This window comes from Dufourea novaeangliae, unplaced genomic scaffold, assembly GCF_001272555.1.
Source record: "Dufourea novaeangliae isolate 0120121106 unplaced genomic scaffold, ASM127255v1 scaffold89, whole genome shotgun sequence".
Classification (NCBI taxonomy): Eukaryota; Metazoa; Arthropoda; class Insecta; order Hymenoptera; family Halictidae; genus Dufourea; species Dufourea novaeangliae.
Window position 1 is genome coordinate 29422 of NW_015373988.1, and position 16593 is coordinate 46014.

General features: G+C 43.8%; 1 protein-coding gene across 1 annotated transcript in view; it reads right to left on the bottom strand.

The window, feature by feature from the left end:
* The window catches only part of LOC107187511 (protein abrupt), a 53419-nt gene that overhangs the window by 3966 nt on the left and 32860 nt on the right, over positions 1-16593 (bottom strand). The window contains exons 3-6 of the mRNA XM_015575629.1: positions 14290-14510; positions 13285-13670; positions 11949-12196; positions 11508-11789 (exon numbers count right to left, since the gene is read on the bottom strand). Of these exons, the coding sequence (XP_015431115.1) occupies positions 11508-11789; positions 11949-12196; positions 13285-13670; positions 14290-14510 (1137 nt within the window). The remainder of the gene's footprint in view (positions 1-11507; positions 11790-11948; positions 12197-13284; positions 13671-14289; positions 14511-16593) is intronic.

The following is a 16593-nucleotide window of genomic DNA, read 5'->3' on the forward strand; positions in this document are numbered from 1 at the left end:
GGCATAAATTTCAGTAATTGCCGATACCAAGCGATAGAAGGCCCTTCCCCTATGTCACCTTTTCCCTTAATGGAAGCCGAGTTTACTCGCTGGTATCCACGACACACGCGGCGATTTCTCTGCCACTCGTGTCACTTTCGATTTCAGCGACCACGAAGAAGTCGCGTTCTTAGCCGCCGTCGCCGCCACGCGTTGAATTATTTATGGGGGATCGACGATCTCGACGAAGGCGGAATACACGTGCTGAAACAGAAACACCGTAATCGAACGGGGAGGGGGGGGGGCGGTTTCGCGAGTCCTGGGGGCTAGGAAGTCGCTGAAACAAGGTCGAGTTCAAGTTCCCATTCGTGTTTACCTAGCATCGGCCGATAATGCTCCCCGCTTCTTCCTTTTCCTCTATGGCTATTAATACGCAGGAGGCAAAGGGGGGGGGGGCAATAAGATATTCCCAGACTAGCATAGAGGTTCACTTCATTATCTTAAATTAATGTTTGTCTCTGACGTTCCTGTGATTTCTATCTATTTCTTATTAGGGACACGTACCGTGTGTGACCTAGATATATATGTATCACGGTATGTGTGTGCGTTTCATTTTCGCGAGATAATGCAGGCACGTGTGCGAACTGTTATCTGGATGGTGTCAGAGCTGGTTGTAATGCGCGTCGATCTTTGACGCAAGCGAAAAATATATCTGATTAGTGAAATCTGTTTCTACTGTTCCTGGAGCTGCAACGACGTTTTGGTATGGTACTTGATAATATGTGTAGGGTAAATGTCCAAATTAATGTCAGTGTCACTAATAGCACCGCTTTATTTATATTATTTATTTATTTATGGTTTGTTTGGTGTGGTCGCATTAACTGTAACGTCAAGTACAGTTTTGTGTCCATTTTTAAGTCTATTTTATGAGTTTGTGTTAGGCCAAATGATCTATCAAGTCGATGTCTTCGACGGCTGAATTGATCGATTACTCAGATTTTACGTGTTCTCTTGGCACGATTTTATTCGAAAAACGAATCTTCCAGAGTTCCTTCCGTTAACTCTCTTGCACGATTTGTTTCTACGTTGGAATTAATCCGAAAAAGAGATTCCACATTGTGTCTCGTATACGGAACCGAGACTTTTGAGCAGTAGTGTATTTCGTGCACGCAGCGGTACTCGAGATAAGCATCTCCCTGATAAATTAGTGACCAAGTCGGCTGCAAAACATTGTAACCATTATCTGTCTTCCATCGGCCATAGTACGATCCGTCCTAACATTCCTCGAACAATTCAGACCACCCGCTCATAGGAATCCCTCACGCATCAAATTACAAAATTCCACGATCGAAGATTATTACAAATCAGGTAGAACTTGCGACCGAAAGCTTAAAGAATCAAGCGTGAACAATTTCCATTGCAGAAAGAACAAGAAATACGTTTTCTCGACGTGATCGTAGTGTCATTTTCTCGAAAATGTTGCTTTTTCTAAATTCTAACCCCTACTTTCGTTATACCCTGTTTTCCCTTTCGCTAGGAAAGAAGTCATCGCTCTTATTCTTCCAATTCCTAAAAACTTCCAATCATTTTACAATAATTAATGAAAAAAGGAAATTAAGTGCTGCTCTTTCTATCGTATGAATTACAGGTTTAATTGCATGCAGAATTGCCTTTACGTATAACTTCACAACGTTTATTTGTAATTTTAACTAAACAGTCTAGGATGACAGTAATTCGGTAGGTGGCAGTAACTTGTACTCCATTATTCAATTTCCGGAACGATCCTCCCCGTTGCAACGGAAATATTCCGCAAGGTGAATCGGCCTTTGAAAAACCTCGAGAGAGAACAAAAAATAGAAGAGCACGGAGGAGAGAAAAAGAAATATGGGTTTTGGTGCGAGGCACGGAGTCGTCAAAGACTCTCCTCGTCGTTCCACGCGCTCGCGCGTCTACGATACGCGCGCATATACGTGTGTGGTACGCTCTCTTGGCCCTCTCCTCCACATAGTTGCGCGCCCCATCGCACACAAACGGGCGGGAAGCACGCAAACCTTGCGCGTTCACGAACTTTTGGCGGCACGTGCACTCACACACAGTCGGAGAACGCGGCTCTCGGCCTTTGCACATACATACAAGCGCGCACCACGGCCGTCCGTGCACGCGCACGCATTCGTTTATTGATTGGTGCGTGCCGCCCGCGGTAGGCTCGGCTCTACGAAATACGGCGCCCCCAGAGAAACCAACTGTACCGGAAAAACACCCAGTGCACTACACCACGAACTAGAATTCGAATATGTTCCATCTACGATACCCCACAGGCCATTTTTTGCAAGCGGCCACCTATGGTCTAACCGCGCCTGGGTCCACTCTGACCCATAACATTTTCAATAAACAGCAAAATTAATTTATTTATTCCTTTTTTTTTTCTTTGTAACGAAGTTTGTTAATTACCGAAAGTACACCAGAGGTTACCGAAAGCCACTAAAATTTCATTCTGAATTTAAAGTAAATCAGAAAAAAAGGGCTGATTGTATCATAGAATAAACAACAAACACTGTCATAAATTATGCAGTACAAACTGAAAAATTGTAAATAAACGTCAACATATCATCAGGTAGCAAAAGTAGCTCCAACGAATTCACACGTTTTCCGTTTAAATAGCCAATAGAAAGTATCACCTAGAAGAGAAAAATCGTAATCAACCTGGTCTCGTCTTTCTACCAATAATTAACGGTATTCGAATTATTTCTGTGATCCTAACCAAAACCCCCGTGATCGAGTTCGAGCACCAGGAGTTGCAATCGTATTCGTGTAGAAAAACGGCGTTTCGGTAACCAGATAATTCTCGAGCGGATCGTGCGTACTGTCTCCCTCCCCTCTCATCATACCGCCACACCAGTCCCATGAGATACAGTTGAGTTAGACCGACATTGCGGAACCGCGGGTGCTGCAGTAAATTTGCACCCACGCCTGGCTGTCGTCCAATTCCACCTTGTATCTCACCCCCCCCCCACACACACACACACAAAAATATAGAGAGCAGCTGTCGCTATCTCGCGGCCGCGTGTTGAACGTCGCGCAATGCCATCGCGGACACGTGCTCGTTTTGATTTTCAGTAGAACTATAAGTATTATTCCGATATTCGAACTATTCGGATTTTCGAACTATTCAAATAATTTCAAATACGAACAATTTATTCGAAGAATTCAAATAATTCGAATAGTATGGAGTATTCGAATAATTAGAATAGTACGGAGTATTCGAATAATTCGAATAGCACTTACGAAGTACTTGAATAACAGAAATTTTCTGACGTAGATTCGGATTAAACGTTTGAAAAAGAAATAAGTACAAAGGCCAATGTGAGGAGAATTTCACACTAAAATGTGAAAAAATATATTAAGTCCAGATTCCTATACGGTACAATCCAAAATTCGATCACGTCGAATGTCCGAATACTCCGAATAATCCAAATATTTAAGATACTTCGAATAATCCGAATATCTAAGATACCTCAAGTACTTCGAATAATTCGGATACTTTGAATACTTCGAATATTTCGAAATATTCGAATGTTCCAATGATTCGAATATCAAATTCGAATCCTACTGGTATTCGAATAATTCGAATCCTTCATATTATTCTCACTAAACCGAATACTGAAACGATCGTCTATTATCACCAAGAAAAACCGATGGAAATATCTCCCGACGACGTCTATATGGCAGCTAGCAGTCGGCCATTTTAACGGACACCGCGACAGCCAGCGCACTGGTGCAATCTAGAGAAGTAGAATCGTTTTAAGCTCCGATATTTCTACGCTGGTACAAGTTGACAGGGAATATTACAGGAGGTTTTTGATCGACGGCGTAGGAAGTCGTGGCCCTGGGAGGGATCCCGCGTAAAAGAGATAGATACAGGAAGAGGGAGGACGAAGAGGCCCGTACGCAGGAGGAAGGGCGGGAATTGGAGGGTTGAGGGATCTTTCCGACGAAGATAGGGTTACGCATTGTGCGTAGGAGGGTAGCTAGCACGACCAGTCCGTTGTTTTATTCGTACTTGTCGGAGCGAGAAGCATAGTAATAAAGCTCGTAGAAGGGGTCGGTGAGATATATTCCGGTTGTTTTGTACGATAGTCGATTCTCGCGGTCTCACTCTTCGAATAATAAAAATGAAAATTGTTCCTCTGACGAAAACCAACGCGGACGGCCCGGTAATATGAATAATTTCACGTGTAGGTACGTGATAAGAGACCTGGAAGGGAGCTTAATCTAAATCTCTCATTTGTTTTCAGGCACACGATCGATGGAAATTATGTTAAAGTTTGACAGGTTAGAAGATCAAAAGACGAAGAAGAACTTTAATAAGCTTGTTGGCTGGGTTTGTTTGATTTTAATCAGCGAGGATGAATATTGATCGGTGTCCGGGGGATCCACTAACGATGATGCGATTCGAGTTACCAATTTAGCCGGATAGCATTCGGGAGCACCTAGATGGCCTTAAATAGACACTGATCGTGCCCCAAAGATGATTATTGAAGCCAATAATTCCTCGTTGGCAATGCTCGAAGGCCGTCTAAATTGGTCGATACAACCTTTACATTCGATATTAGATTACCTTGAAAAAGATCATGCAGACCTCAGAGTCTATTCCGTCATAAGTACAACGGACGTTTAGATGACAGAATAAACAGTGAATATTTCTCTAGACTAATTAATTTCAATATGTATCCAATTAGATGGTTCAAGATACTTCCGAGCCATAAACTGACTAATTTACACTTAACCGATAACTAATAGCTAGTTTTAATTAAAATTGCATAATTTCCAAATATGCATGAAGAATCTTGAACCTACCACCAAGAACGAAATATCCCTGAGACACCACTTCCGGTTCAAAATGGTGATTCCACTGATCGGAAAAATTTACTAAAAGAACCCACTCAGGTAATTAATTGCACCTTGAAATAAAGTGTTTCCTCTTCTTGCCCCTCGCTGTTCGTTCCATTTCTTCTTTCTATTCCTCCGTCAGGAACCGAGAAACAACCCTATCGAATTGACTAAATCTGTACAATACTTTTCTCTACCGCCCTGAGAATTGCTTCTTCAAAATATGGCTGATATTCTACACTTTTTTTTTTTTCAGTTCTTGGATTCAGTCCCAATTCTGACCTTTTCTAAAGCGAAGGGGTTGCAAGGCAGTTCACAATCTCGAAAGAACTCGTGAGTTCACCGTTGCCTCGGTCGGATTATACCACGTTTATCAGCCTGGTTCGTTCCCTCTGACGGTGTTATCACGAAATACTTTCCGTGACCCGAATTTTCGTCGACGATCGAGACCCACTAAGGCCTTCCTATCAACGGTCCTAACGGTTTAACGGTTGGTGGGCCTGTGTGTGTGCGTGGGCATGATATGTACGTGCAGTTCTGGCCACGCGTGCGAATAAGGAAAAAAACAAGAAATCCACTGGTTGCCGCGATCGTTGTGCAGATATAAGGCGGCCGAGAGATTATGCGTTATCGCTGACCAATCGAATGATTAACCATCCGCCATTCTTAGCGGCCCGGTTGTACAGACTTCCTGCGACGGATAAGCACGTGCAGTCGTTGCAAATGTACATTAGGCTTGTCTGGCCATTTTTTTTTTTTTGCACGGTATTGGTTTAAACACTTAACGACATATGTATACATTTAGATAGCATTGTATTGAAATTGTTTGTGTGTTAAGATTGTATTAATATTGTAATATCGATGTATTAATTTTTTATCTATACTGCACGCCAGAACGAAAGATATCGAGGTAGTTTGTATTAATTGAAATTTTATCCGAAAAACCTATTGTATACTTTGCAAGTTGTATGTAAATTTAAAACCACAAATGTGCTGAGTGTACTACTATTACGCTGTCGTTGCAATTTCCGTTCTGCAATTTTTATAATTTCACACGGAAAATTTCCCGTGTAAGAATGATCATAAAATTGGCAGTTGCTTTCTAGTTAAAAAAAAAAAACGATGTATAAAAGATTTACCTGTATTTGTGAGCTACGTATTCTTGAACAGAATCACAAAATTTTTATAAGAATGTTATTAAATAAAATGGTTTTATGTTATTTTTGGCGAGAAAAGTTTTACTGTCGGATGAACGGTTTTATATTTTCGCTTGTGCAATCGTTTCCGGGATAACAGGAAGTGATTCCGTGCAGCGTACGAAGCAATTATATTATTTCGAAGTAACTTCGACTCCACTGGACACGTCTCTAATTCCGGTTAGTGTGATTCTCCTGTACACTACCGACCTTCTGTCGATCAATACAAATCCTGGGGATGGTTGTCACGTCGGATTTCCGCCCTACCTCCGCCGAACTCAATGCGTTCATTCGTAGCTAACGACGTTACCTTTGCTTCCTTCGCATTTCGCAAGTCGTAGATTAAATACAAGAATTAGAACATTAGCTCTCATTCTCTTCAAACTATTAATTCAAAAATAAATAGTTACAATTTGCAAATTCTTTAAAATAATAGCCACGGACTCTCAGTTCAATAAGAATCAATTAAAAAAAAAGCTTGTCAAATTGACACAAAGGACGAACAAGGCTTAAAGAACTTAATATTACATTGAAACTTCATAATTGTTACGACCAAATGAAAAAAAATCAACATTTAATTTGTCAAAAATCGAGTTAAAGTTCCCTAGATAATATTCCTGGATTCTCCCGTAAAATTTACTGGGAAGTTATGAAAGTGGGCGCCGCGCGCGTTAAACAAATCTTTTCTCGTCCGACGATAATTTGCAGCCGCGGGAACGAGCGTCAACCGGACTTTTCTAACAGTTTCTAAAACACGCCGGTCCCGCCGGTTTGGCCGTGACACACATCGGGGGAACCAGCCTTTCGCATCCTCTCTTGAAAAAACATCCAACCCGTCTATACCCATAACTCACTCCCGAGATTTCTTCGAGTGTGTGTATGCATGCCTGTGTTTCTGTGTGTGAGAGTGTGTTTCTTATCGCGAAGAGGAAGCGCGACCGATATATATATTTCTTCGCAGCGTTTTTCGGAAAACGTCGCTGCTCCGAGAGCCAAACATTGTAGATTATCGGGGCTCTTAATTCGTCCGCGATCAAGTGACCGTTACGATATCAACGGGGGCCTAGTTTACCATTCTCCCATGGCAGCAACTTAAATAACCACGGGGAATTCCATGTTACTCCTCGGTGAGCAAGTAGGCAAGGGGCTCGGAGCATTCGACGATCTCGCTGGTTCGTTCGTTTGGCATTACTTTCAGGCAGAGATGAAAAATAAAAAATAAAAAAAGTATTTCGTCATTTTTAATTATTTAAACGTGGAAGTTTCAATTTTTATAATATGATAGTACTTCTTTATGAATGAATCGACATTTGTCGAACAATTATTTAATATCATTAACTGTTTGAAGCTCAGTACGACACCCTTAGATACTGCTTCGGCTGTTTCGGTAGTCCTAGAATTAAGGTTTCGTTCAACGAAAAAATTCTTCGGTTCTCGATCGTTTGCTCGATCACTTGCGCAGACCCGGGGGGAGGGAAAGGAAGAGTTTTAAGGTTTGCTGGTCAAGATATCATGTGCCAGGCAAGGACTACAACCGCTGGTTACTGCATTGTGCAATGATTTCCAGCCGGCGGAAGGTTAAACCCGGTTTCGTGGGCTGCGCGCGAGCGCGTTGCGAGAACCGAGAGGAACTAATCGTTTCTAAGAACCCGTGACCTAAATCGAGTGGCGTTAGGTATTCTTGGACCTTCCTGATTCGCGCGTGATCCGCGGATGCTTCGAGCGAGCCCCGAAACGCGTCGATTCGAAAAAGAAAGCTGTTCCATACGAATCCCTGGGAATCTTTGAACACTCGATGTTTTATCAAATCCGTTTAGTGGAAGCTCCGAAAGATCACGAACGATGTCAAGGATCACTGAACAGAGTGTTTTCAACATTCCAGACAGATTTTACGATTATGGAACGTGCAAATAACCCAAGGATGACGAAAGAATGATGAGCAACGTAATTAGTCGAACTGTCGGTGCGCAGACTATTTCGTTGTACTCTTGTGCATTTTTGTGAATCGACATTGGACACAAAAATGACGTTTAATCGTTTCTAGACAGTGGATGTTTACGTAAGAACAGGTTTTTATAGGATTAATCGATAGAAAGTGGAACTGAATGATCATTCGTTTGATTAAGGGGTTTCTGAGGTTCGCCAAACAATTTACATAATGGGTTCTAGATAATTTTAACCATAGAAATGTATAAAATCTGCAGCCCAGAAGTTAGACTTGATTTCGATTATATTCTATAACATAGTGTATATCTATTCTATCTATACGTATAGATCTATTTCTGTCACATTGGTATACGGGGACTGCTTGTTGAAAACACGCAAATCGATTAACGAACGAACATCTTGAATTATACACTGCATGGCGTAACTATAAAACCACCCTAAAATTTTCAATTCTTATTGTATTATTGTTTAAATAAAACCGAACCCAGTGTGTCGTGTCTGAAATCATGATAAGAAATAATGTTTCTCCAGAAAAGGATAGATTATATTCCCTAGAAAAAATAGTGGTTCGTTTTTATTTTAACCATAATACAATAAAAATTGGAAATTTTCGGGTGATTTTATAATTATGCCACGCAGTGTGTATTGCAGTAAAAGTTGCAAAGAATCTCAGAAAATACGCTGTTATGACGTTTTCATAAGAGTTTCCGAACTAGTCATTTCGATCCTAGCGTTGTAACGAAGTAGAACATGGCGCTTGCGGTCAGACAAACAACTAGAACGACGGATTCTCGTGTCTCTTTGAGAGCTCGTCGGGGCACGAAAGTGTACCAAAGACGAGTCGATTTCGTGGCTGTTCCAACGTCGAACATTCTGGGAACACGAAAGCGTTCGATCGCGACGTGCAGACGATCCTGCATGCGGAATTAATAGTCCGAAACGATGACGAATTAATGTTTAAGAAGAGTCAGCCTACCTCCCTGTGGTAGTTTCCAGCGTGCACGACTTGGGCCTGAAACTTTTACGAGGCACGTGCGCGAAATTGCAGCCTGGCTCGAGTCCTGGATAAGTGGACGAGAGGGAGGAAGAGAACGAGACATGGCCACGTGGTGCACCGCCACGCGAATGCAACTTCTCCGACCGATTTTTCGATATATAATTCAATATCGGTGGCGTGTCTGGTCTTGGAACAACGGCTATGACTCGCAACTATTTTGTGGCATTCAGAAAAAGCTTCTTGTAATGGCAATTGTCGTAGAAATAGACTCGATTAAATTACCTCGATCTGTGGCTGATGTGGCCCAGTGTCCACGAAATAGAAACGTTGAAATTCTTGCCTATTTTCAAGAGAAACCTCCGCCCGAGACACCTAATTTATTTCAATTTCGCCGTGCGTTGCGACCAACATCACGTCTGAAAAAACTCCGAAACCGCGTCATCTCTTATTCTTTATCTCCGGCGATCAATATTCATGCGACGAAATAACGCGACGAAGCAAAGACGATCACGTAAAACGATGGTAACTGAATTCCAAACTTCGGTTTCCCAGTTTCTAACGGCGGATTCGAACAGGGACGGGAATCAGGCGGCGGTCCTGAGAAAGCCGACAAAACACGAAAGAAGGACGCGTGTTCCCCCTGCCCCCAAAACGCCACGCAAGAGAAAGTCGTCTACTGCGCTCCCCAAACGAATGAAACGAAGAGTGACGTAACTGCAGTCGAGCGTTTGAAGAAAGAAAGAAACCTTACCCCTTCCTACCAGAACGTCGAACAAATTTTTACGCTAGAAGCCATAAATAAAGAAGCAACGGAACCACACGAACCGCGAAATTGTTCGGTCCATTACCCAGTGTTTCCTCATCGAGGAATCATTTGAGGAAATGATTCCTCGATGACCCGTTACAAAGACGCGACGAATCGTTCGTTGGAAAGACACCGGTCTCTCGACCGTGATGATTTCGGTCAGCATCTCTTCTAACGAAAAAAAAAAACACACACACATACCTAAGCCTGCTCCTAACGACAAAATCAAAGCTAGAATAACTGTACTTTAACAGAATGGACCAACAGTCTCCAAAATCACGCCCCCCCCCTCTGATGCTGCCCCCTCCACGCAATCTGTGACAATTCTAGCGAAGCCGGCGATCGCTTGCGAAACACACACGTCCCTACGAAAAAAAGCCTTTCTCTTTCGGCTTCCTTGGTCTTTTCCTCTTCCGTGGACACACACAAACACGGTTGACCCTGTGTGTCCCAGCGCACCTCTGCGCCCCCTCGCCCTGTTACTCTTTTTCTCTTCAGCATCTCCTTTTCCCGTGTTGGGCTCAGCTCGAGCAAGCACGGTTAATGTCGATAACCGTGCTTGCATTAGTTGCCGGTTCGCTTCTTTCTTTACCCCCGCCGCGGCTGGCCGCTCATCTAGCACCCGATTAAAAATGGTTAAAGCATCGTCGTCGTCGTAGTAGCCCGCGACATCGTACGATCCTGCATGGGGTGGGTGGGGGCAGTGTCTAGGTGGGTTGGCCGGCAAAACCCCACCCTCCAGGTACCTACGGGTTACGGCGTCGTGGTGGCGTCACGCCCGGTGATTTGCTCGCCGGAGCAAAAGATGTTCTCTCCCCGGTGGCTGCACCGGAGGGCCGGTGTGCCACCTGCATCCTCCTCTCTTTGTACACTTTGTTCACACCGTGAAGGCGAGAGGCCGTGTGTCGTAAGGCACAGAAACACAACGTGGTGTACCCAGGTGGGTGTCGGAACGGGGAACAGCGTCTGTAAATCTTGCCCAACCGCCACACCGTCGACGCTCTCTTTCCGCGCGTTAGAGCGCCGACCAAGCGAGGATCGGCCCCCGACAGGTAGGGAAAAAAAAAAAGGTAAAGAGGCGAACTTTTCGAGGACGGACCACGTATGAGACATGGACACTCGGTTTTGATGGAATGGGAGCTGATGAAAAGGTATCCCCCTTATGTGTAATTTCTGGAATAGAAAACCGTTCTGGGTCGTTAACTATGAAACTTGAGAAATGTGAAAACGCAAGTTACGGAAGTTACAGTGTAAGGAAGTGACGGCGGGACCAATGCAGGTACACATGTATCCGAACCTGTAAAGCCGTTTTTCTTGGAACTATGTTTCTCAAAACGGCGAAGATCGTAAGTCGAGAACGGAGCGATATTGTTTGTTGAATTTTTCATCTGAGCCTACAAAACATTTACCCGCACAAAGTAGAACTCTTTATAAAATATTTTAGAAACTTTTATGTTGCATAAAAATCCGCAGTCTACTTATAACATAGGTTTCTATTTCCGTAGAAAAAAATATTTTTCTAAACCATCACATGTTTTCTTTCACTCGTAATCTTCACGAATCATTAGTAGCAACATACGTTACAGAATAATTCAGTGATCTAAGGATAATTAATAATACTGCCGTAGGTTGTACGAATATCAGAATGATTAAAGTCAATGGAAAAATAATACTGATGAATCGTTTCACTCACCATCAGGAGTGGTGACAGTGCCAGCCTTGTTGATTTTCGTGTTCCACATAGCGGGGGTGGTCGGTGCAGGGCTGAGATCAGGAGTCGGTGGGTGAGCCGGTGGCAATGGGACTATAGCCGGGCCCATTTGTCCACCGTGCTGCATGTGGTCCGAATTCTGACCGTAATGGCCGCCGTCGAACCCTCTTCCCCCGGTGTAAACCTCGCCCGATAATCTTTCTGCCAATTTCTCTGCCCTCTCCCGATCGGTGAGCGCCACCGGTTCTTGCTTTATTCGAAGGTCTGCGAGAAAATACAAAAAAAAAAAAAAAAAAATAAATAATAAGTCATATGTAACGTACACCACACGTACAATAGACGCGTTGTTCTTTTTTACACTGGCGATGGAAATATATTTTACGACTTATTTTACCGTAAAGGTATTTTATTGCAAAGAATTACCTTCAGCCACGCTCTCCTTCAGGTCGCAATTGCTACGCTCCTCGGACCTCGCACGTTCCAGTTCCTGTTCCAATTCCGTCGGTGTGTGGGGCGCTGTGTGGGGATGCGCGGGTGTCTCCGAGGGATGAGTGAACGGCTGATAGAAGTGGTTTTCCAGGAGTAACGGATGCGGAGCGGATGCGGGCCGGAAAGCGGTGCCGTCGCGTAACACGCTCGCCCTTCCGAGACTATCAACGTCGCTGGGCGATCTAAAAATATCGGCGGCACCGAAAGAAGACACGCGGTACGTAAGTAAGAAGAAGAAGCCAGTATCGAAAAATCGTCGTGTTCGACGAGAACAATAGAACGTTCTAGATCGATCAGAATTGGGCGGCTCTCTTTTGCCCCGAAACGTGGTTTCTCCATTGAATTTAAACAGGTGAATCTTCTATAGATATCCTGACCCCGGAGCCAGAGTTTATTAAGTCACACTTTTCAAACTTTAGAGGAGAGGAAATCAAAGGTGCGAAAACATTGTAGCTTGGGAACGCTTCGGTGAGAATTGAGCGAGAAACAATCGCTACTTTCGAACTATTGAATGGATTTCAGACAAGTTTCTATATGTAGAAATAGTGAACTTTGCATTGATTTTCCTGTTTAATGAACTTTACACTGTTTTAAAAATATGAACTTAATATCATTTTTAGACTACTATATATCATATTAAAAACTGGTCGACTTAGAACGAAAGTATTTTTACCATCGGAAAGAGTGAAATATTTGATACAGGAAACTAATAAGAAACGCCACCAGAAGGTACATACGTGGTGTGTCCAGCGACGAATGGCAGAACCATTGGGAGCGTTGTGTGCGTTCCCAAAGATCATACTTTGACACAGATACAGTGCGTTGCTCGGAAGAAATCCAGCGAGACACATGGTCTGATTGATCAATATTATCGCATTAGCCAATAAAGACAATACGTGTGCCCAATATCCTACGTCTATGTCAGAGAAGGTAGACTTAGAAGGATACCCCAATCGGCCTACCCTTCGCTGGATTTCTTCCGAGCAACGCACTTTAACACAAACTTGTAAAATTGATCAGAAAAGCAATACTCACAAAATGATTCTCATTACTTTCTGGACACACCACGGACACAGATTCCGTTGTCGAAAAGCGAGAGGTTTCTTAATCGACCAACGAAATCAATTACGGGACCGCGTGGAATGCGGGCCCCCTCTGATTCGATCGGCATTAGAACGTCGTCGGAAGGTCACCCATATGCTCGTGGCCAGAGTTTCGTTCGTGGTACCGACACGCGAGTCCTTCGCGACAGTAAGGTAAAAGGGCTTACCTCATCAGCCTTTTCGGCGGGCTTTCGTAATAGTGAGAGGTAGAGTAGAGGCTGGGCACGGTATAGGCAGGAGCGGGCGACGGGGCCGGTGTGGGGGTTCTCTTCATGGTGTTCCTCACCATGGTTGCTTCACCCGCTTCGCTCAAGTCGCTCACCTCACCGACACCGCCGCCGCCGACACCACCGTTCCCGCCCACGCTACCACCGACGCTACCGCCGCCCACATTACTGTTCACGCTGCCGCTGACTCCGCCACCGTTCTCGCTGACTCCGCTGCCACCGCCACCGCCGCCACCACCCCCGGTGTCAGTGGACGAGTTATTGGTCTCCGCGGCGTGCCTCTGCGCCACCGCCAGTTTCTCGTGCTCGATGGACAGACCCTTTACCTGCAAACGGAAAGGCGAAGATTTCGGTTAGAGATCGTTAAACAATGAAGAGGGTCCGCGTTCTATGATGACGATGACTTCTTAAGGTCCTTTGGACCGGTTGATTGTGTTACGCAGGATCAATTGCAATGGCGTTTGGAGAAAAGTCATTGATTTCTGTTGCTATACCAATAAGTAATCCTCACTGTACACGGTTTTCCAATTCAAGTTGAAACAGCAATTAATATTCAAGCTTCTTATCCGCAATTATTGAAAGTAGAACTTAATTCAAGAATTAGTTTAAAAAATACTTCTACACTTGGGCAAAAAGCAAGTTTAACAGAAATATCAGTTACTCTCGACACCAAGTGTTACGAGACCGTTCCCTTACGCCACTTTTTCCCTTAGCGGAAGCCGAGTTTGCTCGTCAGCGAGTACATCTCGATCTTCAAACGGACATCGACACCGTTCCGTTCCCGCGGCGGTGGTTTAAAACCGGATCTCCTGACCATTAATCGTGGCCAAAAATAAAATCGGTGTTTCCACCCCCCAAAGAATGCAAAGTACGCGGGCTCCACCCCGAACACACGTGACCGCTATATGCGGGGAAATTATTTATGTGAAGAAATATGTCGCATACTTGAAGGCATTCGGCCGCTTTGAGGAAAGAGCTGAGGGATTCCTGGGACACGTGTACCTCGCCACGGTACATGAATTCGAGAAGGGACGCCATATTGTGGGCGCTCGTCCCATCGAGAATAACGATCAGTCCCGCGGGAGATGGAGGCATTCCTTCGAAGAGCTCTTGGAAATGTTTGCTGCATGCTGCGAGGATTAATCTGTGCGCCTTGAACGTTACGCCTGAAACACACATGAAAATTCGGAATCATTAGCTGGATCGTCCAGAATAAATGATCGATGATACAAGGCAGGCTGCGGATGTTTATGCGCTTATAACACGGAGGACACGGACACGGTTACATACAATTCCGACTTTTAATAAAAATAGCAAAATCTGAACGCAACAAGTTAAATATGCTATGGATAAAATTGATATGAAGGTATTAGTGTCTGCTGCCCACAATTGTGGAACTATTATATAGAAAAGCAAAAAATCTCGCTCCGACTACTAGTTTCTAAAGACCAGTTCGGTTCAACTATAATTAAACTGTTCGAGTGTGCGGCTGAACCGATGATTAAAGGTTAAAAGTATCCCCGTCTCTCTACCGGCTATTACATATAACAGTACCCGAAATGACCTGATATTAAAACGTAAAATAACCCGATCATTTGGTAGGATCCGTGGCCCAAGTCGGTTTTCCACGAAACGCTCGACTTTCCTTGGACGTGCCGTACGATTCGATGTATTCGGTGGTCCTCCACGTTTTTTTTTTCTCACGGGTTTCATCGAGTCCCCGGGGACCGCGGGAATTTTGGCGTGCAAAGGAAGTGGTGACCGCTTCGAACCCTTTTTTTTCCCTCTCTTCTCTTTGCTCGCGCGTTCTCTATTTCCCGCCACGGGAGAGCATAAAGAACCCATGGATACCAGCTTGACGTCGATGCCCTTTCTTGCAGCCCGTTGGATATCTAGGTCATCTTCGGACACGATCTTCCGTAATTTACAATTCACGCGCGCGCAAGTGTAACGTGCGCGTAATACGATATCGTGCGCGCGTCTAACGTATATGGCACCGTGTAGATTGTTAGAAAAAAATCCGTGAGGTACATACACTACCGACCAAAAGTAAGCAGGGGACCAGGTCTGATAATTAAGGTGGCTCACGCAAGGTTTTTAATAATTATATATTTAGTGGAAAATTTAACAGAACATTCTTAGAAACTTCAACTTTCGATTGCTACCAAAAAATCGCAAGGTCAACGATAATAAAATTATTAAAAAAGAAATTTCTTTTTAATATGAGCCTTATGGAACTGTGGTTGATACTGAGAAGTTAATCACTTCTTATTTAGTTATAAAAAATGACATTTTCGTAAAAAATTATATACTATAATAAACTTTATAACTATAAACTTTTCTGTACACAATTCTTTACACCTTATACGTTTTTAGTAAGTAATAGGGACACTGGAAGTAATTGGGACATTTACCCTTTATGCACTTCAATGAATGAAGTTAGAAAGAAAATCGTTTCAAAAATCTACGCGTTATGTATATGTAAGTACTCGTAAGAGTGGCGCGGTTAGGTGATATTGCAGTGTAGTACTATAACTATACATATAGTTATAGTACTACACTGCTGACCAGGCGTTGAAGTCTCCGCCGGCTGGTCGGTATTCAAAGGGTTCGACGATTCACTCTTAACGAGACTCAGGGGTAATAAACTGTTCCACGACCACCAACTGGTTCCGCATAGTTCGCCCTACGATTATCTACACGTAACGATGTCATTATGCATTTTATATAATTAAAGGCACCGTGACGTAACACGAGGGAGGAACCGGGGTCCTATCGTGTTACTGTACCCCGAGAACCGGAACACCTGAAAAAACCTCCCGAGAGAACCTTGTCACCGGTCTGCTCTGCATGAATTGAGGAAGATACGAGGAGACGCAATAACACGATATCCTCCGAATAGGGAAATCAAGCAGCGAAAAGAACAAAAAAAATAATAGAACCAAGAAGAAGACATCGGAGGAGCGCCTGGCCAGGTGGCCGAAACCACCTGCCTTTCGGAATGGCTCGCCTAACTAAAGCGTATCGAGTTCCTCAAGGCTCCTTGATATTCGAAAGATTCGTAGAAAAAAGGAAACCAGTAACCCTTCCCGAGGCGGTCTCCACGTGTATATAAATACTGAGAAACCTTCGGTTATCCGAACCTAATGCCAAGTCACTTCGAGCCGGATAAGAAAATGTCGAGTTAACGGGTAACCCTTATTATCTTCTGTTACCCTGTCATCAGGATACACAATTACCCTTAAAAAT